The sequence below is a fragment of the Carcharhinus amblyrhynchos genome, chromosome 14 (genome assembly GCF_965287045.1).
Source record: "Carcharhinus amblyrhynchos chromosome 14, sCarAmb.v2.hapA, whole genome shotgun sequence".
Classification (NCBI taxonomy): Eukaryota; Metazoa; Chordata; class Chondrichthyes; order Carcharhiniformes; family Carcharhinidae; genus Carcharhinus; species Carcharhinus amblyrhynchos.
Window position 1 is genome coordinate 58,031,300 of NC_137337.1, and position 26,299 is coordinate 58,057,598.

At 41.1% G+C, this 26,299-nt stretch overlaps 1 protein-coding gene across 1 annotated transcript in view; it reads right to left on the reverse strand.

The window, feature by feature from the left end:
• Positions 1-26,299, reverse strand: part of ubr1 (ubiquitin protein ligase E3 component n-recognin 1) — a 212,293-nt gene that overhangs the window by 104,147 nt on the left and 81,847 nt on the right. Inside the window, exons 14-20 of the mRNA XM_080202946.1 lie at positions 20,582-20,710; positions 18,039-18,231; positions 14,859-14,920; positions 13,910-14,020; positions 6,762-6,827; positions 4,992-5,093; positions 1,424-1,487 (exon numbers count right to left, since the gene is read on the reverse strand). Of these exons, the coding sequence (XP_080059072.1) occupies positions 1,424-1,487; positions 4,992-5,093; positions 6,762-6,827; positions 13,910-14,020; positions 14,859-14,920; positions 18,039-18,231; positions 20,582-20,710 (727 nt within the window). The remainder of the gene's footprint in view (positions 1-1,423; positions 1,488-4,991; positions 5,094-6,761; positions 6,828-13,909; positions 14,021-14,858; positions 14,921-18,038; positions 18,232-20,581; positions 20,711-26,299) is intronic.

Genomic DNA, 26,299 nt, shown 5'->3' on the forward strand with positions numbered 1-26,299 from the left:
CATTAGATTTGTCTTTCTTGGATTCAAAGTGGGTGACCCCACAGTTCCCAACATTGAACCCCATCCGGCAGTTTGGCCTTCTCATTTATCAGCCTATATTGCTTTGCAACATCCTGCTTCCATCTTCATAAATTACTGTACCTCCTAATTTAGGATCATTTACAAACCTGAATACAAACCTCTCTATTCCTTCATTCAAGTCATTGACATATATGGTGAAATGTTGTGAGGCCTAAGTACAGATGTCTGGGGAACACTGCCAGTCAGATCCCACTAATCACAGAACATTCTCTTTATCCCTACTCTTGTGATTCCTGGCTTCTAAACATCAGTGTGTCACAAAGTTGACTTGCATTCCATGCTCTTATTTTGTATCATCTTTGGCACAGAACTAATCACGTTTTTTGATGTCATCTCCTCAAAAAATTCAATTAGATTCTTCAGATGAGGGAGATATATTGGTTGGGAAAAAATTTGCAGCTTGTATGTCCACTATGAAGGAAGACCATAGAACATTACAGTGCAGAAAGAGGCCCTTCGGCCCATCGAGTCTGCACTGAACACAATCCCACCCAGGTCCTACTCCCATGTCCCCACATATTTTACCACTAATCCCTCTAACCTAAGCATCTCAGGACACTAAAGGCCAATTTTTTGCTTGGCCAATCAACCTAACCTGCCACATCTTTGGACTGTGGGAGGAAAGTGGAGTACCTGGAGGAAACCCACTCAGACACGAAGAGAATGTGCAAACTCCACACAGACCGTGACCCAAGCCAAGAATCGAACCCAGGTCCTGGAGCTGTGAAGCAGCAGTGCTAACCACTGTGCTACCATGCCACCAGGAAGCAGGGCCATTTAAGAGTCCTCTTGGAAAGATCCAGTATGTGGATATTCCACTGCAGCTCACTCCTTTACATTCCTGTTACTTCTGTTCTTGGGAGAATTTACCAAATTAAGGATGCAAAATATATGTACTTTTGGCCTTTCTTCATTACTGTATTATCTGTGTTACTCTAACTATGTCGGTTATTCACTCCTCTTTCCTTTAAACCAATTTCTGTCCATTATTGTGTCTTCCACTACTATTTTCCTTTTGTTTTAACTCTCTCCCATCCCTTTTCCTTTTATTGCTGTCTCCTTTGTTTTCTGAAAATTAACATACTTTTGGGTTGCTTCATTTTCAACAGACATATTTTGGGACACATTTAATCAAGTTATTATATTGTAAATATCAACTGGAATGAATTTCAATTGGGCATATAACAAATACTACAACAATATTTGTTCTGATTTATGCACTAAAATCAATTTTGTGTATCATCATACACCTCATGAAATTGAATTCTGTTAAATAAAAATTTCTGTTGTGTGTAGTCCTGCACATTATATCCATGTTTCAGTTAATAAAACAAAACCTTACCAATCACCATAATAATAAGGTGCAGCAATTCCTCTATTAGAACATTGGTCTGCTGAATTACATCCTGCAATACAAGAAGTGCATATGTAAGTCAGTCTCATTAAACCGAACAGGAAATAAAAAGTTACGGCTGCTTTGCTTCAATTATTTTAGATGCAGTAATTTAACCACCCTAATAAGAAAATTGCAAATAATTTAAAGACGTTAAAATGTCTAAGGTTTCATTTGGGGCAGTACTGCATTGGAAATCGTATTGGAGGCAATTTCTGCCTCTGAATGAGGTCAGCAATTTGTAAACATTCTAATTAGATGTTAACTTCTTTCTTCTTCCTCAATATATCCTCGAGACACTGGGACCTGTTCTGGTGCAGGAGGCACATCAAAAGGGAAGGCTTACACCTCAACAAGATTGGTATCAGTGTTCTTGTAGCAAGGTTCACCATGGCACTGGAGTAGGCTTAAACTAAAATTGGCAGAGGGATAGTAACCGACATGAAGTAGAAAAAAGGAACATGATATATAAAAGAGTGAGAGTTTTAGATTTTATTAGAGAACGAAGTACTATTTTAGATTCAAGTAAACTAAGATGTACTATGAGGAATACAAGGATAGGTTTAAAATGCATGTCTGAAAATTTATAAAGTATAGTGAATAAGTTTGGAGAGCTACAAACACAAATAGTCATGTGGGCTATGATGTAGTACCAGCAATATAATTGCAGCTTAGAAAGGGTGAGGATTGGGCTCTTAAATATTCAAGAATATAAAGCGTTGAAGAAAGATAAGGAAGATAAGGGAGTTGTGGTAGCAGTTTTGGGATAGAGAAGACATTTTGATATTCAGGAGAGCTTCCTTGATCAGAGGATCTCATTCCAACTAAAAAGGAGGCATTGCTCAATCTGGCGCTGGAGAATAAGGTTTCACTGAGTTGACCAAGTGTCTATGGGGGAACACTTGGGTAAGAGTAAGGTTTGAATGAGCAATGCAGAACAGTAAGGATCAATTTAAAGTAGAACTTCTACATTGGAGTAGAGCTAATTTTAGTGGGATAACAGAGGAAGGCTAAAATGGTATCAAAGATTGACAGGAAAAACTGGAACACATCAATGGGTGATCTTTAAAGAAGAGATACATCAGGAATAGGCTAGGTACATTCCAACAAAAGTGTAAGATGAGAGAATTGATAACAGTACTCCTCAGATGATGAGGGAGATCACAATCAAAATGAAAGAAAAAATGGTGTATGTCAGGTGAATTCTTCAAGCAAAAATCAGGCCAAATACAACTTGTTTAATGGAGAAATGAAGAGGAAAATAAGACCAACAGAGATAATGAGAATAGAATAGTAGTTAACAGAAAAGGGAACCCAAAAATCTTCTCCCATCATGCAAAAAAGAGATGGGGTGGATCCTATTTGAGGCAAGAGGGCAATATGCACTTTGAGGGTCAAGGTAAGGCTGGGATACTTCATGAGTATTTTGTGTTGATGTCAGGAAGAGAATATTGACAAAATCTGGGTAGTAGCAGAGATGGTAGAAGTAATGGATTGGGTGAAAATTAATAGGAAACTGGAAAGGTTAGTTATGCTTAAGAATGTATAAGTCTCTGGTCCAGGCGGCTTGCATCCTCAGTTGATAAAGGAAGGAGGGGAGATAAAGGAAGGGCTTGTCATAATTTTCCAATCTTCCCTGGATACAGGATTAGAATCAGAATCCCTACAGTACAGGAGGCCATTCAGCCCATTGTGTGTGCACTGATCACAATCCCACCCAGGCCCTATTCCTGTAACCCCATTTATTTACCCTTCTAATCTTCCATACACTAGGGTCAATTTAGTATGGTCAATCAACCTAACCTGCACATCTTTGGACTGTGGGACAAAACCAGAGCACCCGGAGAAAATGCATGCAGACACAGGGAAAAGTGCAAACTCGACACAGACAATGACCTGAGGCTGGAATTGAACCTGGGTTCCTGACGCTGAGACAGCAGTGCCAAGGATTGCAGAATGACAAATGTGACACCTTTATTCAAGGAGGAATGGCACATTATGAACTCAGCTGCTGTTACTAGGGGACAACTCAGATCGTAGGCTCAGCCCTGGCTTAACAGATGCTAATTTTTGTTTAGAAAACTGTGGAGGTAAGTTACTGAGCAAATTCATGGGAGTCTACTTCTGAGCTTTTAATACAAAGAATAAAATATTTATTAAAACAATAAACTATATTACCACAGACAAACAGGTTGGAAAGATCTCAATATAATCCCAATATGACAATTCAAATTCCCACTATTCTATTACTCCAATGATATATTTACAGACACACAAACTTGTAAAGAGTTACCATTAGCTTGATACAAAAGCTTCTTGCCTGAGACTGGTACAACTGGAAACTTTTTTTTCCAGTGACTTTCTGAGCATTCACTTGATGTTTTGAACTGACTTATTTCTCTTCCCCAAGACATCTAAAAACTACACTCCAAAACCACTGTTTCTTCAACTGTAGAGCAAACAAATTAATTCCCGTAACTCACCTCGGTTAAACTAATCAGTTCAGAGTGGTATAACTGTATTCCATCAACCACTGTCGCCCTTAGCCTCGTCTTTCGTGTCAGAGACTTAATAATCCCCAGCCCCACACACACCCCCTGAACTCACTCACTCTCTCAACTCCTGTCTTCTGTATCACTGGATCACAGTACAGCTTTTGTTTCCAAAAATTATTGACCTTTCAACCTCTTTTAACTATCCCTTTCACTTCGGGACTTGCAAAGCCTAATTAAAAATATACATACCCAAACAAATCCAAAAGACCTGAAATCTTTTAATTACAATCCAGACTCTCAGGCGTCAAAAGGAGCAAAACCAAAATGAAGCTGAAACCATTTTTACCTTTCTTAACACACAAATGTGTGTGTAATTCAACTTAAAAATCATATGTTGTTCACCGGCACAGTGGTTAGCATTGCTGCCTCATAGTGCCAGGGGCCCAGGCTGAATTCCACCTTGGGTGACTGTGTGGAGTTTGTACATTCTCTTTGTGTCTTGTGTAATTTTCCTCCGGGTGCTCCAGTTTCTTCCCACAGTCCACAGATGTGCAGCTTAGGTGGACTGGCCATGGTAAATTGCCCCTTAGCGTTCCAAGATGTGTAGATTAGGGGATTAGTGGGGCAAATACAGGGATACAGGGAGCTATGGGGATAAGGCCTGGGTGGGATGCTTTGTTAGAAAATTGGTGCAGGCTCGATGGGTCGAATGGCCTCCTTCTGTTCTGTAGGTATACAATGATAACATCAGTACAAAAGCAAAATACTGCAGATGCTGGAAATCTTAAATAAAAACAGAACATGCTAGAAACAATGAGCAGGCCAGGCAGTGTACATGGATAGAAATCGAGTTGATGTTTCAGGTTGGGATTATGGCCCTCAACACAAAGTCATTAACACTGATGTGCAAGAGCATAATCCTTGGCTACAAAGACCAACAACTGAAAGTTGACAACTTTGTGAAGACCTGATCCAAATCTAGACTTTATCTACGGCCATAAAATAGGGCGCTTGGGTTTTACCTTATTTCTTGGGACTGGACACTTCGAAAAAACGTCAAACAGTTCAAATCTGGCCAATACAAATATCAGGAATTGATCTGGATCCATGATTGAAGCGGCGATCTATGATATAAAAGCAGTTTAAATTTCTGTGTCAGGATCAGTAACAACGAAGGTTGCAGAATAGAACCAGATTACAGCTGTCGGCTGGCAATTCTATACAAGTATGACCAAGCATATATTTTGTCAAGAATATATTTTGTCAAAAATATTCACAAACAATCTGTGGTTCAGTTTATAAATTAGCAGGTCCAACAGTTAACAAGAACTACTTTTCAAACCAGCAATACCGAAATTGCATTCCGCATAGCATCAAATCCAAATGGTATGACAATCTCATTCTGGAAATCAGGCTGAGAACAGATTCTTAAGCAATACTGCATTCTCCATGATGCAAAAGCTCAACAACACCCTTAGTTTATATCCCTGAAGTAAACAGATTTTTAAAATGAACATGACAATTTAAATTATTCCTCATCCAATTTTCTAAAAGCCAATTTGTATAGTTTTTTTTAAATGTAGTATTTGAAAACAAAGTAGAAGTATAATGATACTCAACGATACTTGCAACCTTAAATAATTACCTAGTTAACCAGATACCTATGGATATCCACCCTAAAACAATTAGGATACTTGGGTTTTACCAACACGCTAAAACAATTAAGAGTTTCTACAGCATTGTATCCACTCCAAAACACAAGAGAAAGAGAAGCTTACTTTCCTAACCATTTTGCAGCTTGCTTTCAGGGTAATTTTCACTTATTTATCACTGTGGATTATGTGCGATAAGAAGTGTTATACAATGCAATCTGATTCAATTTGAAAACACAATTTGTTTCCAATATCAGTGAGCAAACATGGAAGAATAAATTCCCTTAATTCAAAACGCATAATCTACCTACGCTATTAAAATGAATTAAACAGGCTCCCCTTTAAACACCAATTCAAGGGACAAGAACACATTACGTACTGAATTTAGATCTAGACGAAAGATCTTGCAATACAACAGCTTCTCCTGAGAATCCCGAGTATAGGAAGTGTTGCAAGTTTACCCATTAGGTTAAACAGAATTGATACTAGGTTTTACCTTAAGAAAACCATGCCAAAGCAGAATCATGCCCCAGAGAAATTGGTCATGAGATTAAACAATTGGTGAGAGCTAGAAAATTTTTCAATATTAAAATAACTTTTTAGGATATCCCCGCACAAGCATGCTGCTCTAGAAGCAGGACAATGCAAGCAAGTTATTATCACTCGGATTGCACTTACTGAGAGATTCATGGAAGATTTAATTCTAACTTTCAAAAAGGAACTGGCTCAAAGGGGAAACAAACTGTGGGATTATGGGGAAAGGGCAGGACAGTAAGTGATACTGATTAGATCACTCTTTGAAAGAGCTGGTGCAGGCATGGTGGACCATATGGCTTCCTCTGCTCTGTAACAGTCAATAATTCTATGTCCTGTACCACATTACGCAAACACCATTCCGCCAGGAGATATTGATCCTTTCTCCAAAGTCAAATTCTCCAGTGCTTCATTTCTTCTTAGTTATTTAGCTAATTAAAAAAGATAATTGAGTTTGTTGATCATGCCAGACATCCATGACACTAAGTCCCAAAAATATATTTCTGAAGTGTAGCGTGATACTACCTCAAGCTGTTGTGCTTGTTCTTCTAGGCAACTGCTACTGAACAAATTTCAATTTTCACAATTTAAATTTGACAATCATACCTGTAACATGATTATGTCTTTGTCAAACATTTCTTCCCTCCATTTTACATTTCGGTAACAAAATACCTTAAAGATAAAGGGATAAGGTTACCATTTGCCATTAATTCTAATATCCATTTAACAGCAATAAAGAGCAATCAAGTGAATCCACCAGAACGACACTAATCTGATTACTTTGCAGCTGCAGAAAATGATGGAATTATGGATAAAAGATTTTAAAAAATTCTTTATCAATGACTTGTGGAGCACTCATTACGAAATTAATTATGGACTATAAAATATAAATCCAAATACTCACTTCAATTTTATTCATTGAGTATAATTTAGATTTTAAGCAAGTCTATGCACTCATTTTATTCTAGGCCCACAAACCTCTCATTTTTGACAACTCTGACCTAAACGTGCCAAAAATCGTCCCCAGAGCTCTGACTGGCTACGTCCAAAGGCAGCTTTTTGTTTTAGGCCAATCAATTATGAGATTGAGGAGTGCAGTTCTGTGGTCACCATTACTGTCACCAGTTTTTCTGTTAAATTGCAAGTTTACTAATTAATTGAATTTAAATTCCCCAACTGTTGAAGATTTGGTCAAAGGATTGTCTTAAAAGAGGACAGAGAGGCAGAGAGGTTAAGTGAAGGAATTCCAGAAGGCACGACCAATTGTTTAGCCATTTGCCATGAACACTGAACTTTACTGGGCAGTTATGTTTTGAAATGAACCTTTAACTCAAAGTGGAACAGAAAATTCTGGATAAACAACTCGGCTCATAGACATGGGGAGAGAAATCAAACGAAAACCCACTAAAGTGCAATGGCCTTTGATCTGCAAGCAGTAGTGGTAAGGAAAATGTTTATTCTTCTCAAACGTTTGGGGAATCTGTAATTGTTTTCACAAATGTTTAAAAGGACTTTTAAGAGTTTGCATCATTTGTAAAGGGATCAGCTGTAATTTCTTTTTAAGAAATACTGGCCCATGTAACCAGGTGATCCTTGACCTGTAAGTAGTACCAACAAAATATGACAGCAATGTGTCACACAGACACAAGAAGAAAGGGAAGGGTTGGCAAGATGTCAACAGGCTGAGTCAGAAAGCAAATTTAGAAGCTCCTGTCTGTTCAGAATTGACAACACATCGCAAAAGTAACAATAGGTTCTGGGAGGTCTAAGAAACCACGACTGACCGGAGCTAAAAGTTGAGAAGATTCTGGAAAGAATCACAAAATCATTATGATGCAAAAGGAGGCCCATCATGTCTGCTCTCCAAATGAGCATTATGACTTAGTGCCATTCCCCTGCATCCCTATCATTGTTTCTATTCAAACAATCATCTAATGCCCCCTTGAACGCCTTGATTTCAACTGCCTCTGCAACACTTTCAGGCAGTGAGTTCCAGACCTGAATCACTTTTGTGAAAAAGCTTTTTCCTGCATCACATTTGCATCCTCTGCAAATCACGTTAAATTGGTGTTCTCTTGTTCTTGATCCTTTTAGAAGGAAGAACAGTTTCTCCCTATCCCCCATGTCTGGTTCCCTTACAATTTTGAACATCTCTATCAAATATCCTCTCTCTCACAAAGGAAAACAGTACCAATCTCTCCAATCTAGCCTCATAACTGAGGTTTTTAAACCTTGGAACCATTCGTGTAAACCTCTTCTGCACTCTGTCCAATGTGTTCACATCCTTCCAATCATGTGGCGCCAGAACTGTACACAATAGTCCAGCTGAGGTCTAACTAATATCTTGTAAAAATTCAGCACAACCTCCTTACTCTATACCCCTATTAATAAAACATATAAATATATGCTTTATTAACTGCTCTTCCACCTGTCCTGCCACCTTTAATGACTTAAGCACATCTACATCCAGTTCCCTAGGGTCTGCACTCCTTAAGAATTTTACCTTTTTTTGTATTATTTCTCCATATTATGCCTACTAAAATGCACTTATCTGCCCATTCCAATGACTTGTCTATGTCCTTTTGAAGTTCTACACTGTCTTCCTCACAGTCTACAATACTTCCAAATTTTGTATGATCTGCAAACTTTGAAATTGTCTCCTGCACATGAAGACTTAGATCACTAATATATATCAGGAAAAACAAAGGACCCAACACGGACCCATCGGGTACTCCACTAGAAACCTTAATTGCAAGAGGACATGAGAAAAGGAGCAAAGATGTCTTGTTGCAGCTGTACAGGATCTTGGTGAGACTACACCTGGAGCAGCGTGTGCAGTTTTGGTCTCCTTATCTAAGGAAGGATATATTTGTCAGAGAGGGAGTGCAGCAAAGATTCACCAGAGTAATTTCTAGGATGGCAAGACTATACTATGAGGATAGATTGGGTCAAATGGGCCTGTATTCAGTGGAATTTGGAAAACTGGAGAGGGGAATCTAATCAAAATGTATAAAATTCTAACTGGGTTGGACAGACTGAATGTGGGGGTGCTGTTTCCTCTGGTTGGAGGGAGTGAGGGGGGGGGTTGGAGGTGTAAAATATAGGGTCACAGTCTCAGGATACAGGGTAGATCATTTAGGACTGAGATGAGGAGAAAGGTCTTCACTTAGTGGCTGCTGAACATCTGGAATTCTCTACCATAGAAGGCTGTGGAGACCAAGTCATATTTAAGAAGGAAACAGATAGATTTCTACATTAAAAAATATCAAGGGATATGGGGAGATTGTGTTAGTACTGGACGGGTTGTACATGAACAGAGCTGGGACTGAATCTAAAAGCAAGTTATGGAGGCTGGTATTTAAAACAGAAACAGAAAATGCTGAAAATCTCAGCAGATCTGATGGCATCTACGGAGACCGAACAGAGCTAGTATTTCAAGTGTGGATGACTCTTTGTCAGAGCTCTGATGAAGAATCAACCAGGCTTGAAATATTGGGACTGAGTCTGTTGGGAAGGCCTTCAACTGATTCGGCAGGGGTGTGGGAACTATAATAAACCGCTAGAGGAGTACCCAAGTAACCAAAATACTGGGAGGGACAGACAGCAAGAGGAACGAGAATAATAAGTTAATATGGAGTGAAGAAGAAAGTAATGACATCTCAACCAAGGTTACTGTGCATGAATGTGAATATGCCGGCGTTGGACTGGGGTAAACACAGTAAAAAATCTGACAACACCAGGTTTTAGTCCAACCGATTTATTTGATAGTAAACTCACTAGCTTTCGAGGGGTTTCCCTCTTCTTCGGGTGAATGGAGTTCTAGCCTCAGACAGAGCATAAGAACATAAGAAATAGGAGCAGGAGTAGGCCATCTAGCCCCTCGAGCCTGCCCCGCCATTCAATAAGATCATGGCTGATCTGTCGTAGCTCAGTTCTACATTCCCGCCCTCTCCCCATAACCCTTAATCCCCTTGCCTATCAAAAACCTATCCGTGTCTTAAAAATATTGAGCGAGGCAGCCTCCACCACTTCAACAGGCAGAGAATTCCAGAGATTCACCACCCTTTGAGTGAAGAAGTTCCTCCTCAACTCCGTTCTAAACTGCCCCCCCTTTATCTTGAGGCTGTGTCCTCTAGTCCTACTGTCCTTTCTGAGTGGGAAGAGCCTCTCCACCTCTATCCTATCCATCCCATTCAACATCTTATATGTCTCAATGAGATCTCCCCTCATTCTTCTAAACACTAACGAGTACAAGCCTAGTTTATTCAGCCTCTCCTCATAGTTCAACGCCCTCAACTCCGGAATCAGCCTCCTCTGCACTCCCTCCAAGGCCAAAATATCCTTGTGTAAGTGCGGCGACCAAAACTGCACACAGTACTCCAGCTGCGGCCTCACCAGTGCCCTATACAGCTGCAGCAAGACCTCCCTACTTTTATATTCAATCCCCCTCACTATGAAGGCCAGCATCCCATTCGCCTTCCTGACCACCTGTTGCACCTGCAGGCTGGGTTTTTGTGACTCATGCACAAGGACCCCGAGGTCCCTCTGCACCGTCGCCTGCTGCAGTTTTTCGCCACGTAAGTAATAGTCCTTCCTACCATTATTCCTGCCAAAGTGGACAATCTCACATTTGCCAACATTAAATTCCATTTGCCAGTTCCTGGCCCATTCGCCCAGCCTATCTAGATCCTTCTGCAGACTCTCCACACCCTCCGCACAATTTGCCGTTCCACCAATCTTGGTGTCATCAGCAAATTTCGACACCCTACACTCGGTTCCCTCCTCCAGATCATCTATATAAATGGTAAATAGCTGAGGCCCCAGCACCGACCCCTGGGGCACTCCACTAGTCACCAACCGCCAATCCGAATAGCACCCACTGACCCCCACTCTCTGCCTCCTATTTGACAGCCCATCCTCTACCCACACTAACACCCTACCCCCAACTCCATGACGCCTGACCTTCTGTAATAACCTCTTGTGAGGCACCTTGTCAAACGCCTTCTGAAAATCAAGGAAGACCACATCCACCGACTCTCCTCTATCCACCGCCCTAGACACATCCTCACAGAACTCCAATAAATTCGTCAGACATGACTTCCCCTTAACGAAACCGTGCTGCATCTGCTCTACCAAACAATTCTCCTCAAGATGCCTCGCTATTTTCTCCTTGATCACAGATTCTAACATTTTTCCTACAACAGACGTTAAACTAACCGGCCTATAATTCCCCGCCTTCTGCCTGCTACCCTTCTTAAACAACGGCGTAACATTAGCCGTTTTCCAATCTTCCGGCACTTCCCCGGAATCCAGCGACATTTGGAAAATAATCACCAAGGCATCCGCTATCACCTCTGCCATTTCCTTCAGAACCCTTGGATGCATTCCATCCAGTCCTGGGGACTTGTCCACAATCAGTCCCTCCAGTCTGTCAAGCACCGCCTCTCTAGTAACAATAATGTCATTCAGGCCCTCCACTCCTACCATCTTTCCATTGCTAACACCCGGCAAATTATTCACGTCCTCCTCCGTGAAGACTGAAACAAAAAAGTTATTCAGGGCCTCAGCCGTTTCCCCATCCCCTACCACTAAGTCCCCCCTCTCATCCTCTAAGGGACCAACGTTCACCCTAGCCAGCCTCTTCCTTTTTATGTATTTATAAAAACTCTTGCTATCCTTTTTTATATTAAGCGCTCGCCCAGCTTCATAGTTTATCCTACCCTTCTATATAAAAGCACAGACAGTTTACAGATTACTGATTAGAATGCGAATCTTTACTCCTAACCTGCTGTTCAAGTCCTAAAGTGGCTGACAATGTGTGTGGAAGGAGCACTGATCACAGGTTAAAGAGATGTGTATTGTCTCCAGACAGGACAGAAAGTGAGGCTTTGCAAACTCAGGCAAGTCATGGGGGTTACAGATAGTGCGACATGAACCCAAGATCCCTGTTGAGACCGTCCTCATGTGTGTGGAACTTGGCTATCAGTCTCTGCTCAGCGACTCCGCGCTGTCGTCGTGAAGGCCGCCTTGGAGAATGCTTACCCGGAGGTCAGAGGCTGAACGCCCGTAACCACTGAAGTGTTCGCCAACAGGAAGGGAACAGTCTTGCCTGGTGATTGTCAAGCAATGTTCACTCATCCGTTGTTGTAGCGTCTGCATGGTCTCCCCTATGCTAACTGTTCCCTTCCTGTTGGCGAACACTTCAGTGGTCACGGACATTCAGCCTCTGACCTTCGGGTAAGCATTCTCCAAGGCGGCCTTCACGACACACGACAGCGCAGGGTCACTGAGCAGAGACTGATAGCCAAGTTCCGCACACATGAGGACGGTCTCAACAGGGATCTTGGGTTCATGTCACACTATCTGTAACCACCGTGACTTGCCTGGGTTTGCAAAGCCTCACTTACTGTACTGTCTGGAGACAATACACATCTCTTTAACCTGTGATCAGTGCTCCTTCCACACACATTCTCAGCCACTTTAGGACTTGAACAGCAGGTTAGGTGTAAAGATTCGCATTCTAATCAGTAATCTGTAAACTGTCTGTGCTTTATATGCTTTGTCTGAGGCCAGAACTCTCCATTCACCTGAAGAGGGAAACCCCTTGAAAGCTAGTGAGTTTACTATCAAATAAATCGGTTGGACTAAAACGTGGTGTTGTCAGACTTTTTACTGAATGTGAATACACATAGTATAGTAAATAAGATTGGGATGTGAAAATATGATGTTACGGTGATAAGAAACCTAGCTCAAGGAAGGGGTGTTCAATATTCCTGGGTACAAAGTGTTCAAAAAAGTTAGGAAAGGAGGAATGGTGGTATTGGTTAAGGAGAATGTTGCAGTGCTGGAGAAAGAGGATGTCCTAGAGGGTTCAAAGTCTGAATCAACTTGGCTATAGCTAAGGAACAACAGGGTGCAATTACTCAATGTAATCTATAGACCACAAACTAGTTGGTACAGGTGCCATTTCCCCCAGAGCTGGTCCCAGTGGCTCAGGAATCTAAATCCCTCCTTGCTGCATCTTTCCAGCCATGTATTCATCTGCCTTATCTTCTAATTTTGATGTGGATATGCCGGCATTGGACTGGGGTGGGCACAGTAAAATGTCTAACAACACCAGGTTAAAATTCAGTAATCAAAAGAGAAAATGCTGGAAATCTCAGCAGGTCTGGCAGCATCTGTAAGGAGAGAAAAGAGCTGATGTTTCAAATCCAAATGACACTTTGTTAAAGCCAATAGATTTAATTGGAATCACAAGCTTTTGGAGCACTGCTCCTTCATCAGATGAGTGATGAACACACTTTCACGTGACATTGGGAGTAATCCAGAGACTAAAAAAACAAAAGCTGGCAATATGAAATAAAAACAAAACGTGCTAAAAAAAAGCCGGCAGGTCAGGCTGTTCAAACTGAACAAAGTTTGCAGGTGGCTTCATTATTTTATATTTAAGACGGGCTTGTTTTCAATTCCTCATTCTCAGGTTTCCATGAATTTGTGCATCTCAAAACAATCAAGACTGAACAGTAGTGAGTCTCCCCTCTTTCACTGCTTCCATTCCCTGTCTGCCAAATGTTTGAATTCCTTTTGGAAACTCCTCACATAACACTGCAGAGATTAGAAACAGTATGGCAAGAGATAATAAATATGAACCCACTTCGTGGTGTCCTTCCTGGCTTTTATAACAAGGGTTCACTATTCAAAGGTCAGAAGGTTTTTTTTCATACATGAACATTAACTCAAAATTTCCACAGTACCTGATTTACTAGGGAGAATCCATTTCTTCTCCACATATCAGCTGAGACCTGAGACATGAGCACTAAGCAGCGCAATGGGTAGTCCATCAATTTTTCTACTTGAAACTCTGACTGTAATAATTGACACAATAGTATGTGGTCAGTATAGCTCAGGAATATGCTACAAGGTACAATAGCTGCTGAATATGACACCATTTTGTTATTCCAATTGCCCAACGAACATTACAGATAACATCAGCGACATGCAAATTTAAATGCTTCAAGATTTAAAGTAGCTGGATTTGTTTCCACTTTTTAATGAATATTCTGGCTTCCTCAATCAAAGCAATGATTTAGAAAATTTAACAATAACATTTCAAAACATACTAGATGTAATCTTTTATGCAACTCAACAAACTCTGACATCACGACACACATAATCATTTGTTTTCAGTTTTTATAGTGTGATGTTTCAGGGGAAGAACCGGGGTGGGGGGGAGGAGGAGGAGGATGGAAACAAAAATGCAAGACTTCATGCTTTAGGCAAGCCTTTCAAAAATAAATGGACTCCAAAATCTAAAGCTTTAATAGTTAAATGTGCAACTTTTACGGTTATGTAGCGTGTTTTAAGTATACACGTATCATAGAGAAAAGACAGAGGCTATTTGACAATCTGGTTATATGAGAACAAACTGGGGATTTCACTGCTGTATTAAATCACTCATAACTTTTCATATTACAGGTAAACCTTTGGGAACAAAAAAAACTACATTTAAAAACAAAAGCTGCCATAACACCAACAAGCTGAGAAAATTAAAATGCCAGGCTGCATTTTCAATAGTTTAACAGCAATTCTTTTGACATCGACCCTAAATAACATTTTAAATTAAATGATAGAGAATATTTTGGCATTTTAGAGAAATATTTGAAATATTGTAAAGGGGAATTTATTTTATTACTCTTTACTTACTGCAGGCACAAACTCTTCCAACTTGTCAATTGCTCCAGTCTTGTTTAGATGCACATGTAAACCTGTAACAAAAAGTAACATGTAAAAATCTATTGAATTATCAGCAACAACATAAACCAGCGAAGTTAAAGAATTCACCCTAGCACCCCAGAGAACCAAACAAGTCAAGCTGAATGTTGATTTAAATTTGGCCAAATAACTGTCATAATTTACATGATTATTATCACTTCCAGCAGCCTGTCAAAACAAGGGGTTTTAAGATTAAAATACTCTTCTAAAAACACACAAGTTTGGAAGAGCAAATCTAGAACCTGGCATGTGTTTTCCCACAATGTAAAAGGCTTAAAGCATGCCACAAGTTCACCAGTACAACTTATCAAACTTCAGTTACGACACTGCCCATGTTGAAGATTTCGAGGCATTAATACGAACTGAACACAAAAGTGTAAATGTTTCCATGATTTAGTATAGAACATATTGACAACTGTTAGGAACAAAATAAAATCTAGGCCAAAACTATTAAGCCTCTCCTTAAAAGTAGAAGTAAAAGTACAAAATTAGAAAACTATCCCGGAGCATTAACAAGATAGTATTGTTAGTATCCCCAACTATTTAAAGGGCAAAAAGCTGCAGCATGCTACGGTGCAGAGGGACCTGGGGGTCCTTGTGCATGAGTCACAAAAACCCAGTCTGCAGGTGCAGCAGGTGAGCAAGTAGGCGAATGGGATGCTGGCCTTTATAGCGAAGGGGATTGAATATAAAAGCAGGGAGGTCTTGCTGCAACTGTACAGGGTGCTGGTGAGGCCGCAGCTGGAGTACTGTGTGCAGTTTTGGTCACCGCACTTGCACAAGGATATTTTGACCTCAGAGGGAGTGCAGAGGAGGTTCACTAGGCTGATACCGGAGATGAGGGGGTTAGACTATGAAGAGAGACTAAATAGACTGGGTCTGTACTCGCTGGAGTTTAGAAGGATGAGGGGGGATCTTATAGAGACGTATAAGATAACGAAAGGGATGGACAGGGTAGAGGTACAGAGATTCTTCCCGCTCAGAAAGGACAGCAGGACTAGAGAGCACAGCCTCAAGATAAGGGGGGTCAGTTTAGAACAGAGTTGAGGAGGAACTTCTTCACTCAAAGGGTGGTGAATCTCTGGAATTCTCTGCCTGTTGAAGTGGTGGAGGCTACCTCGCTAAATATATTTAAGACACGGGTAGATAGGTTTTTGACAGGCAATGGAATTAAGGGTTATGGGGAAAAAGCGGGAAAGTGGAACTGAGCCACTTCAGATCAGCCATGATCTTATTGAATGGCGGGGCAGGCTCGAAGGGCTAGATGGCCTACTCCTGCTCCTATTTCTTATGTTCTTATAGTAACTTAATATAAATTTGACACCTTTTCAGTGCTTGGATTAAGTTACTGCCTTGTAACTACTTCTTCACATATCCTTCTCCATGCGATATTTATATTTGCTTACTATGTCTTTAGAAAATATCCAAGGATCAATTAACTTTATTACAAAAATAATGCATTTATTCAAGCACTCACTGGTCCTCGACTTGTCTTTAACAAGCTAAATATTGGGTATGATCAGCATCCAAAAAGCAAAAATTGTTCTAAAATGCCTCTCTGTTCATTCTTGGTTACATTTTCAAATGGAAGTTAACTTCCTTCCCAAATCCAGTTGGTAATGTAGTAAGAGCCATACAGATCAGAAGGTTCCTAGTCTAGATATTTTGGCCTTGGAGGGAGTGCAGAGGAGGTTTACTAGGCTGATACCGGAGTTGAGGGGGTTGAACTATGAGGAGAGGCTGAATAAACTAGGCTTGTACTCGTTGGAGTTTAGAAGAATGAGGGGAGATCTCATTGAGACGTATAAGATGATGAATGGGATGGATAGGATAGAGGTGGAGAGACTCTTCCCACTGAAAAAAGACAGTAGGACTAGGGGGCACAGCCTCAAGATAAAGGGGGGCGTTTTAGAACGGAGTTGAGGAGGAACTTCTTCACTCAAAGGGTGGTGAATCTCTGGAATTCTCTACCCATTGAAGTGGTGGAGGCTGCCTCGCTAAATATTTTCAAGAAGCGGGTTGATGGGTTTTTGATAAGAGAGGGGATTAAGGGTTATGGGGAGAGGGCCGGAAAGTGGAACTGAGCCACGACAGATCAGCCATGATCTTATTGAATGGCGGGGCAGGCTCAAAGGGCCAGATGGCCTATTCCTGCTCCTATTTCTTATGTTCTTAGTTTCTGGCCTATGTTCCTTTTGAAGGAAGGATGGAATAAGAAAAATTAACAAGGGGTCCTACTTCACAAATACAGATGTAGTTATTGGTAGCAATCTGAGCATTCAAGAAAGAACTGGGTAGGGGAGGATATCTCTGGGAATTAGCCAGCAATTTCCAAAAGTCAGGGCATCTGTATTCGCAGATCAGTATTCACCAATTACCACATGAGTCTTTTCCAACCTCATGGTTGTTGTGTAGCTGACAGTAGAGTAATACACTCCCAAATGTCAGAAAAGTGTCCTGCATGGTGCACATTTGAATTTTGGCACTTCATAAGACTGCTGTGTTCATGCTAGAACTACAATCCTAAATTGAATGTCTAGATTTGTTTAAAATTACATCTGCTAGAAACTGAAGAGAGTTGGACAGAAACAAAATGGGCAACAGAGTCACTAAATGGTTGGAGATATGTGGTCATATCTTATCACCTGGAATTCAGGATTAATGAGGAACTACTTTCAGGAGGAAGGGTGCAGTGGGAACAAAGGAACACAATTTCACCATATCATCCCACTGATTGGGATAACATCTATCTTTTGTACTTACTGCGTTGTTACTGTTTTGAATTAGGATGTACTGCAATAATTAAAATTACTTGTGTCACTGTTTTGGCTGTCCTGTTGGACTGATCTACATGATCAACTGAACCAGCAATAATCCATTTTACATGCAAGTTTTAACTAACTGAGCAGGGGTGCCAGTCTGCCACAACTGATCAATGCCTGGATTAAAGACTGGTTCTCTAAAGAGGTGCAACAGGCTTTAGTCAGATCATCCTGGGAATTAGATGTTTTCCCTCACTCCGCTACTGCATCATTGTTGTCCAGGATACTTTAAACCTGCTGCTCCCAAGTCATTATTATTATGCTAGTGAAGCAGTTTCTTTAAACTAACCTGCAAGAAGCCTAGATAAGGGAAGATGGATACTGACAGGCTCTCGAGATACCAAATAGCGTTTCAAGCTGATGGAGTGACCACACATAGTCAAAGTGTTCAGTTGTTTCCTTGCATTGCGCTGATTGCACTCATTAGAACACTGGGACAAAACACGATGGCACTCCTTGTAGGCTCGAAGAAGAACTTGTTCCTGCACGCATACATGAGAAAAAAGAACATAAGAAACAGAAGCAAAGTTATGCCACATAGACTCTCAAGCATGCTTCACCATTGTGTAAGATCAACTCCCGTATTGCTTGATTCCCTTATTGTCCAACAAAATCTATTACTCTCAGTCTTAAATAATTCAACAGCTGAACATCAATGCCCTCTGGGATAGAGAATTCAAAGCTTCACAATCTTCAGTGGAAGATAAAACACATTCTTCCAAAAACAATTAACTTTGAACATAAATGCAATTTCCTTTCATGTGAACAAAATAAAGCAACTATTAGAGGACTGATTCTTTAAAGAGACATAGTCAAAGAGAGTCACTGGATTGCTACTATCCCCAGTTGAATCCAGCTGTAAATACATTCATCATGTTAACAGGGTGCTTTTTAAACAGGAAAACTGCATTTAGATTGTATCTTTCTCTACATCAGGATGTTCAAAAGTTAATGAAGTTCTACTTTAACGTATGAAACGTGCTAACCAATTTGTGCACAACAATGTCCCACAAACAATACAATAATGATCAGATAATCTTTTGTTGGTGATGTTGGTTAAGGAATAAATATTGGCCAGGATAAAATGGAAAAGACTCCTGTTCCTCTTCAAAATAGTGCCATTGGATTGTCTCTGCCACCTCAGCAGCCTCAACTCAATGGTTAATTCTAAAACATTTCATTCTTCCTTCAAGTATAGCACTAGAGATTCCTGTCCTAAATTTTGTGCTCAAATATATGAAGTAGAACTTGAACTTTCTGACATAGAGGCAAAAAGGGTGCCACTGGGCCATGTGTGACACTTGAGAGATATACCAAAACAGCAAAATCACCTTTTCTAGTCATACAAAGACCAGATTCAAATTAAAACATTAACATTTTCTTGAAGGCAAAATATTGCTGACACATGTTAATGGATACTTTTAGCACCTTTCTCAGCCTTCATCATCATGTACATTTCCTTTGTCCAGTTGTTCTGTTTACCAGATATTTTTATAGCATTCCAAACTAGGGTAATGTCTTCAAATTGCTTTACAGGAAGGAGTAGGAAAATTCAGAGAAGCGTCCAATTGGCTTTATTATGGTAGCATTGTATGAACACAAAACCTATTTGCAAGGTAGAAACATACAAAAGCACCTAAAGGCAATTTATAACTGGAACATTGACGTGTGACCATGGCTTATGATTTCAAATCATTTGTGTGGACAATGGAAAAACCCCAACACCCTGGTCACATGGCACAAACAGTTTGATAAACACTTTATAACGAACATTTTTTTTCATTCACAAAAGTCTGTTAATGTGGAAGACAAGGGCCAGCAAAAGGATGAACTCTGCCTAGAAATCATTACTGGCACAGAAGTGGGGCTATTCATTTTGCCTGAGGATGTATAATATAAATATATAGATAGAGGAAAGTGACATTTTTGACCCTTTAATGAATCTAATTTTTCATCTTTTGTTTCTGTGCATCTTAGGTTCACTTTGAGAACCTCACTGAAAAAACCATCAGGATTTACTCTGGTTTTTACGTGAATTCAGCACTTACAATTTTTTGGGAGAATCCCACCCATTGTGCCTAATGTTACATGTGATTTTGTGATTGAACAACACTTGCTGAACACACTTGAAAGTGCGAGGAATTACACTAACAACTAATTTAAGATCATCAATTGGACTTCAAAGGCCTCACACAAATTAAACAATGGTGCCGCCTACGTTAGATGCTGGGCATCACATGCAGAGATGGTACGATCAATGAAGCAGCCCCACAAAAGAGCTACTCATAGGAACCTGCTGGACACTGCATCAAAGACATAACTGAGGCCGTCAGAACAGGACACCACCTGGTCTGCAGCAAAATAGACTGACGTGCAGTCTTGCTGCCCATAGTTGCTCCTGTCTCCTGCAGGAGAATGTCTAAATCAGTAAGTCAGGCTTGCACTGTAGCTCATTTACATTAGCAAAAAGATACATACCTCACACACAGTGACCTATCCTCTGAAGGACAAAAGAACAAGTCCAGGCATTGCAACTTTTTTGAATTAAACAGAAGAGTGAGGACAATAATTCCCTGATGCATTATCCATAACAACACCTCAACTAGAGTCAACTTGCCAAACAATCAGCACCCTTTTTCTCATTAGTATAAACAGTTGCTCCCTTGGAAATTCGGCATTTTTGTGTCTGTCCTTAAAAGTACAAAAAAACTTCCACAATATGTCTCTTTTTTCAGCAAATATATATTTTTATTTCAGTGGCTGTGCCACAGGAATATATGATAAACTTCAAACAGATTTGCTAAAGGATAAATATAAATTCTCAATACTCACATCAGATGCACACCATTCCTGAATCATGGACAGAATACATTTTAAAAGCATCTGGTTGGTGAATGCTGGCTCCCATTCAGGCTCTATTTCAAGATGCTGCCCAATCTGCCGGTTCATTGGCTCCATGTTCTGTAAGGAGTGTATAAAATGAACATTTCTTCTGAAAATCTCAACCGCAAACTATATTAAATCAACAGAATCACATGAACAACAACTTGACCTGTCTTAGTCCATCCATTCCTGACACTGAAACCTATTGGCCACAATAATGTTGCAGAGATGGTACGATCAATGAAGCAGCCCCACAAAAGAGCTACTCATAGGAACCTGCTGGACACTGCATCAAAGACATAACTGAGGCCGTCAGAACAGGACACCACCTGGTCTGCAGCAAAATAGACTGACGTTAGTGAACATCAGTTAGTTTACAAACCCCTCTTTTTATACTAAGATGCAAGGAAGAGGAGCTATTTCACGACCATTAACAACCAGTCTGAGAGCTGTTTTCAAAAAGTGCATCATTTTATTGCTCTAATTCTATTTTCAAATCTCATGATAGCTTGCTAGGACACATTAAGCAGCTTCAGAGTAATATACCTGAGGACTGCCAACCCTCAAGCAAGGCAACCCCAGGACAAGTCAAAATCTTATTGAGAAATAGTTAAGAAAATAGAACAAAGGAAAATCAAACTCAGACCACTATCAGTACATAACACTGGAGGGATTGAGATAGTGCTTGAACAAAAAAGTGTTCTGTTCCACTCCCCCACTTTCAGTTTCAGGAATATCTTTCGCACTGAAAAGCAATGTGGAACGTTAATATGTGGGCAATTATCTAGAAATATTCCCAGGCCTAGTCTAATTTAGAATTTTTATAGTGTCAAGATTGTATCTACAACTGGAAATGTCCAACATCAGAACTTTTGCAACCACCCCAAATTTTCTCTTCCAACCCCAACAACAATAACTTGCATTAATTCAATGGGGCAAGAATTGGAAAATCACAGAGTCATAGAGGTTTACAGCATGGAAACAGGCCCTTCAATCCACCTTGTCCATGTTGCCTAGTTCTAACACTAACAATTGCCTGCACTTGACCCATATCACTCTATATTCATTTTACTCATGTAACTGTCGAAATATTTTTTAAAAGACAACATTGTACCTGTCTCTACTACAGCCTTTGGCAGCTCGTTCCAGACACTCACTACTCTCTGTGTGAAAAACTGCCCCTCTGGACTCTTTTGCACTTCTCTCCTCTCATCTTAAACCTATGCCCTCTAGTTTTAAACTCACCTACCTTTGGGAAAAGATGTTGATTTTCTATCTTATCTATGTCCCTCATTCTTTTATAAGATCACCCCTAAGCCTCCTATGCTCCAGGGAAAAATGTCCTAGCCTATCCAGCCTCTCCTTATAACTCAAACATTAAATCCTAGTAGCATCCTTGTAAATCTTTTCTGCACTCTTTCTAATTTAATAACATCCTTTGTATAATAGGGTAACCAGAACTGTACACAGTATTCCAAGTGGCCTTACGATGTGTACAATTTGAATAAGACGTCCCAACTCTGGGATTCAACGTACTGGCCAGTGAAACCATGCAAACCAAATGCCTTCTTCATTACCCGGTCCACCTATGACTATTTTCAAGGAGCTCTGAACTTGTACCTATTCTGAGTTACTGATTTAAATTTCTGATATTAATTTGATTTTAGGTCAAGAGGGATAAATAATCAGTTTTTTAAAAATTGAGTGTATTTAGCTATTAAATATTTATATCTAGCACCAGGGACTGTATAGCTAATTATAATCTAAATTTTAGAGTGTTTTACTTGTAAGTAAATTCATTAGTGGTATAAATGTCAGTCAGCGGGGTAAAGTGCTTCATCTGTGAGATGTGGGAGATCCGTGAGGTTTCAAGGATTCCAGACAACTATATCTGCAGGAAGTAGATCCAATGGCGGTTCCTCACACACGGCATGGATTGGTTGCAGCAGTATTTGGATGCACTTAAGAACATGAAGGAACATGCAGGTGGCGGAAAGTGTCATAGACAGGAGCTTTAGAGACATGGTCACACCCAAAGTGCAGGCAAATAGATAGATGACCGCTAGATAGGACAGGCAGTCAGTGCAGGAATCCCCTGTGGCTATCCCCCTCTCTCTCAGGTATACTGTTTTGGATATTGTTGGGGCATGGCCTTTCAAGGGAAAACAGCAGCAGCCAGGGCAGTGACACCACGACTGGCTGTGTTGTTCGGCATCAAGGATCAAGGCGCAGAAGAGCGATAGTTATAGGGGACGCTATAGTGAGGACACAGACAGGCATTTGTGTGGCCGAGAAAGAGACTCCAGGATGGCATGTTGCCTCCCTGGCGTCAGGGCCAAGGATGTCTCTGAACAGGCATGGGACATTCCAAAAGAGGGCGGCAAACAGCCAGTCATGGTACACATTAGTAATAACAACAGAGGTAGAAAGAATGACAAGGTCCTGCAAGGGGAGTTCGGTAGCAAGTTAAAAAAGAGGAAGTCTAGGGTTGTAATCTCAGGATTACTTGCTGTGCCACATGCCAGTGAGGCTAGGAATTTGAAGACAGTGCAACTAAACAAATGGCTAAAGAGCTGGCTAGGAGGGAGGGGTTCAGATATCTTGATCATTGGGATCTCTTCTAGGACAGGTGGGACCTGTACAAGGAAGACAGGTTACACCTAAACTGGAGGGGCACCGTTATGCTGGCAGGTAGATTTGCTGGCATCACTTGGGAGAGTTTAGACTAACATGACAAGGAGATGGGAACCAGAGTAGTAGGTCACCAGGAGAACTGAAGGTGGGCTACAGACTAAGCCAGTAAGATTGAGGAAAAGTAGGCAGGGAGTAGATGTTGAATACAGCAGGACTGGTGGTCTGAGGTGCACTTGTTTCAATGCTAGGAGCATAATGGGTAAAACACATGAACTTAGAGCTTTGATTAGTACGTGGAACTATGACATTGTTACTATTACAGAGACTTGGTTGAAAAATGGACAGTACTGGCAGCTAAACATTCCATGATTTAGATGCTTCAGGCAAGATAGAGGGGGATGTAAAAGGGGTGAGTTACTGGTTAAAGAGAATATCACAGCTGTACTGAAGGAGGACACCTGGGAGGGTTCAGGCAGCGAGGCAATATGGATAGCTCTCAGGAACGGGAAGGGTGCAGTCACAATGTTGGGGGTTTATTTACAGGCCTCTCAACAGTTAGCAGGAGATAGAGGAGCAGATATGCAGGCAGATTTTGGAAAGATGCAAAAACAACAGGGTTGATGTGGTGGTGATTTTAACTTTCCCTTTATTGACTGGGAATCGCTTACTGCCAAAGGCTTGGATAGGGTAGAATTTGTAAGGAGCGGCCAGGAGAATTTCTTGAAATATTATGTAAATAGCCCAACTTGGGAAGGAGCCACATTCAATGTGGTATTGGGGAATGAACCTGGCCAGGTGATCAAAGTTTCAGTAGGAGAGCATTTTGGGAACAGTGGTCATAATTCCGTAAGTTTTAAGGTGCTTGTGGATGATGCCACACACCACTTCTTGCCTTCAAAGAACCGCACAACCTCAAACAGACTGTTGTTCGCAGCAAACTACCCAGCCTTCAGGAGAACAGTGACCACAACACCACACAACCCTGTGCAGCAACCTCTGCAAGACATGCCAGATCATCAACACGGATGACATCATCTCGCGTGAGAACACCATCCACCAGGTACACGGCACATACTCTTGCAACTCGGCCAAAGTTGTCTACCTGATACGCTGCAGGAAAGGATATCCCGAAGCATGGTACATTGGGCAGACCATGCAGACGCTACGACAATGGATGAATGAACATCGCTTGACAATCACCAGGCAAGACTGTTCCCTTCCTGTTGGCAAACACTCCAGCGGTCATGGGCATTCGGTCTCTGATCTTCGGGTAAGTGTTCTCCAAGGCGGCCTTCACAACACACGACAGCGCAGAGTCGCTGAGCAGAGACTGATAGCCAAGTTCCGCACACATGAGCACGGCCTCATCCAGGATCTTGGGTTCATGTCACACTGTCTGTAACCCCCATAACTTGCCTGGGCTTGTAAAATCTCACTTTCTGTCCTGTCTGGAGACAATACACATCTCTTTAACCTATGCTAATGCTAACTCCACTCACGTTGTCTGCATCTTTAAGACTTGAATAGCAGGTTAGCTGTAAAGACTTGCATTCTAATCAGTATTCTGTAAACGGTGTGTGACTTTATATGCCCTTCTCTGATCAGAACCTTCTACACACCTGATGAAGGAACACCGTTTCCGAAAGCTTGTAAGATTACTATAAAATAAACTGGTTGGGCTTTAACCTGGTGTTGAGAGACTTCTTGCTGTGTCTATCCCAGGCCAACACCGGCATCTCTACATCGTAAATAACGGTGGATCCAGCACTGATCCCCAAGGCACACCACTGGTCACAGGCCTCCAGTTTGAAAAGCAACCATCAACAACCACTCTTTGTCTTTTGTCATCAAGCCAATTTTGTATTCAGTTGGCTACCTCACTTTGGATCCTATGAAATTTAACCCTATGTAACAACCTACCATGCAGTACCTTGTCAAAGGCCTTGCTAAAGTCCATGTAGACAATATCAACTGCACTGCCCTCATCTATCTTTTTGGTCACTTCTTCAAAATACTCAATCAAATTCATGAGACATGATTTTCCACTCACAAAGCCATGCTGACTGTCCCTAATCTGTCCTTGTCTCCCTAAATTCATGTAGATCCTATCTCTCAGAATACCTTCTAACAATATACCCACTACAGATGTTAGGCTCATCAGCCTGTAGTTCCCAGGCTTTTCCTTGCAACCTTTTTTAAACAAAGGCACAACATTTGTGGCAATGGCACAAGTGATTAGCATTGCTGCCTCTCAGCGCCAGGGACCCAGGTTCAATTCCAGCCTCAGGTCACTGTGTGGAGTTTGCACGTTCTCCCCTTGTCTCTGTGGGTTTCCTCCGGGTGCTCAGGTTTCTTCCCACAGTCCAAAGATGTGTGGGTTAAGCTGATCGGTCATGCTGAATTGACCCTAGCGTCAGGGGGGTTAACAACGTAAATATGTGGGGTTACGGGAATAGGGCCTGGTTGGGATTGTGGTCGGTATAGATTCGATGGGTGGAATGGCCTCCTTCTGCACTGCAGGGATTCTATGATTCACCACCCTCCAATCTTCGGGTGTCTAACCTGTGGCTATTGTTGATTCAAATATTTCTGCTAGGGGACCCACAATTTCCTCCCTAGTTTCCCACAAGTCCTGGGATACATTTCATCAGGTCCTGGGATTTATCTACCTTAATGCACTTTAAGATTTCCAGCACCTCCTTCTCTGTAATATGTACATTCCTCAAGACATCATTATTTATTTTCCCAAGTTCCCTAACATTCATGCCTTTCTCAACAGTAAATACGATGAGAAATATTCATTTAGGATCTCACCCATCCCCTGTAGATCTGCATAGATGACCTTAAGAGGCCCTACTCTCTCCCTAGTTACTCTTTTGCTCTTCATATATTTGTAGAAGCTCTTTGGATTCTCCTTTGCCTTATCTGCCAAAGCAATCTCATGTTCCCTTTTTGCCCTCCTGATTTCTCTCTTAACTCTACTTCTATACCCTCTCTACTCTTCAAGGGATCCACTTGATTCCAGCTGTCTAT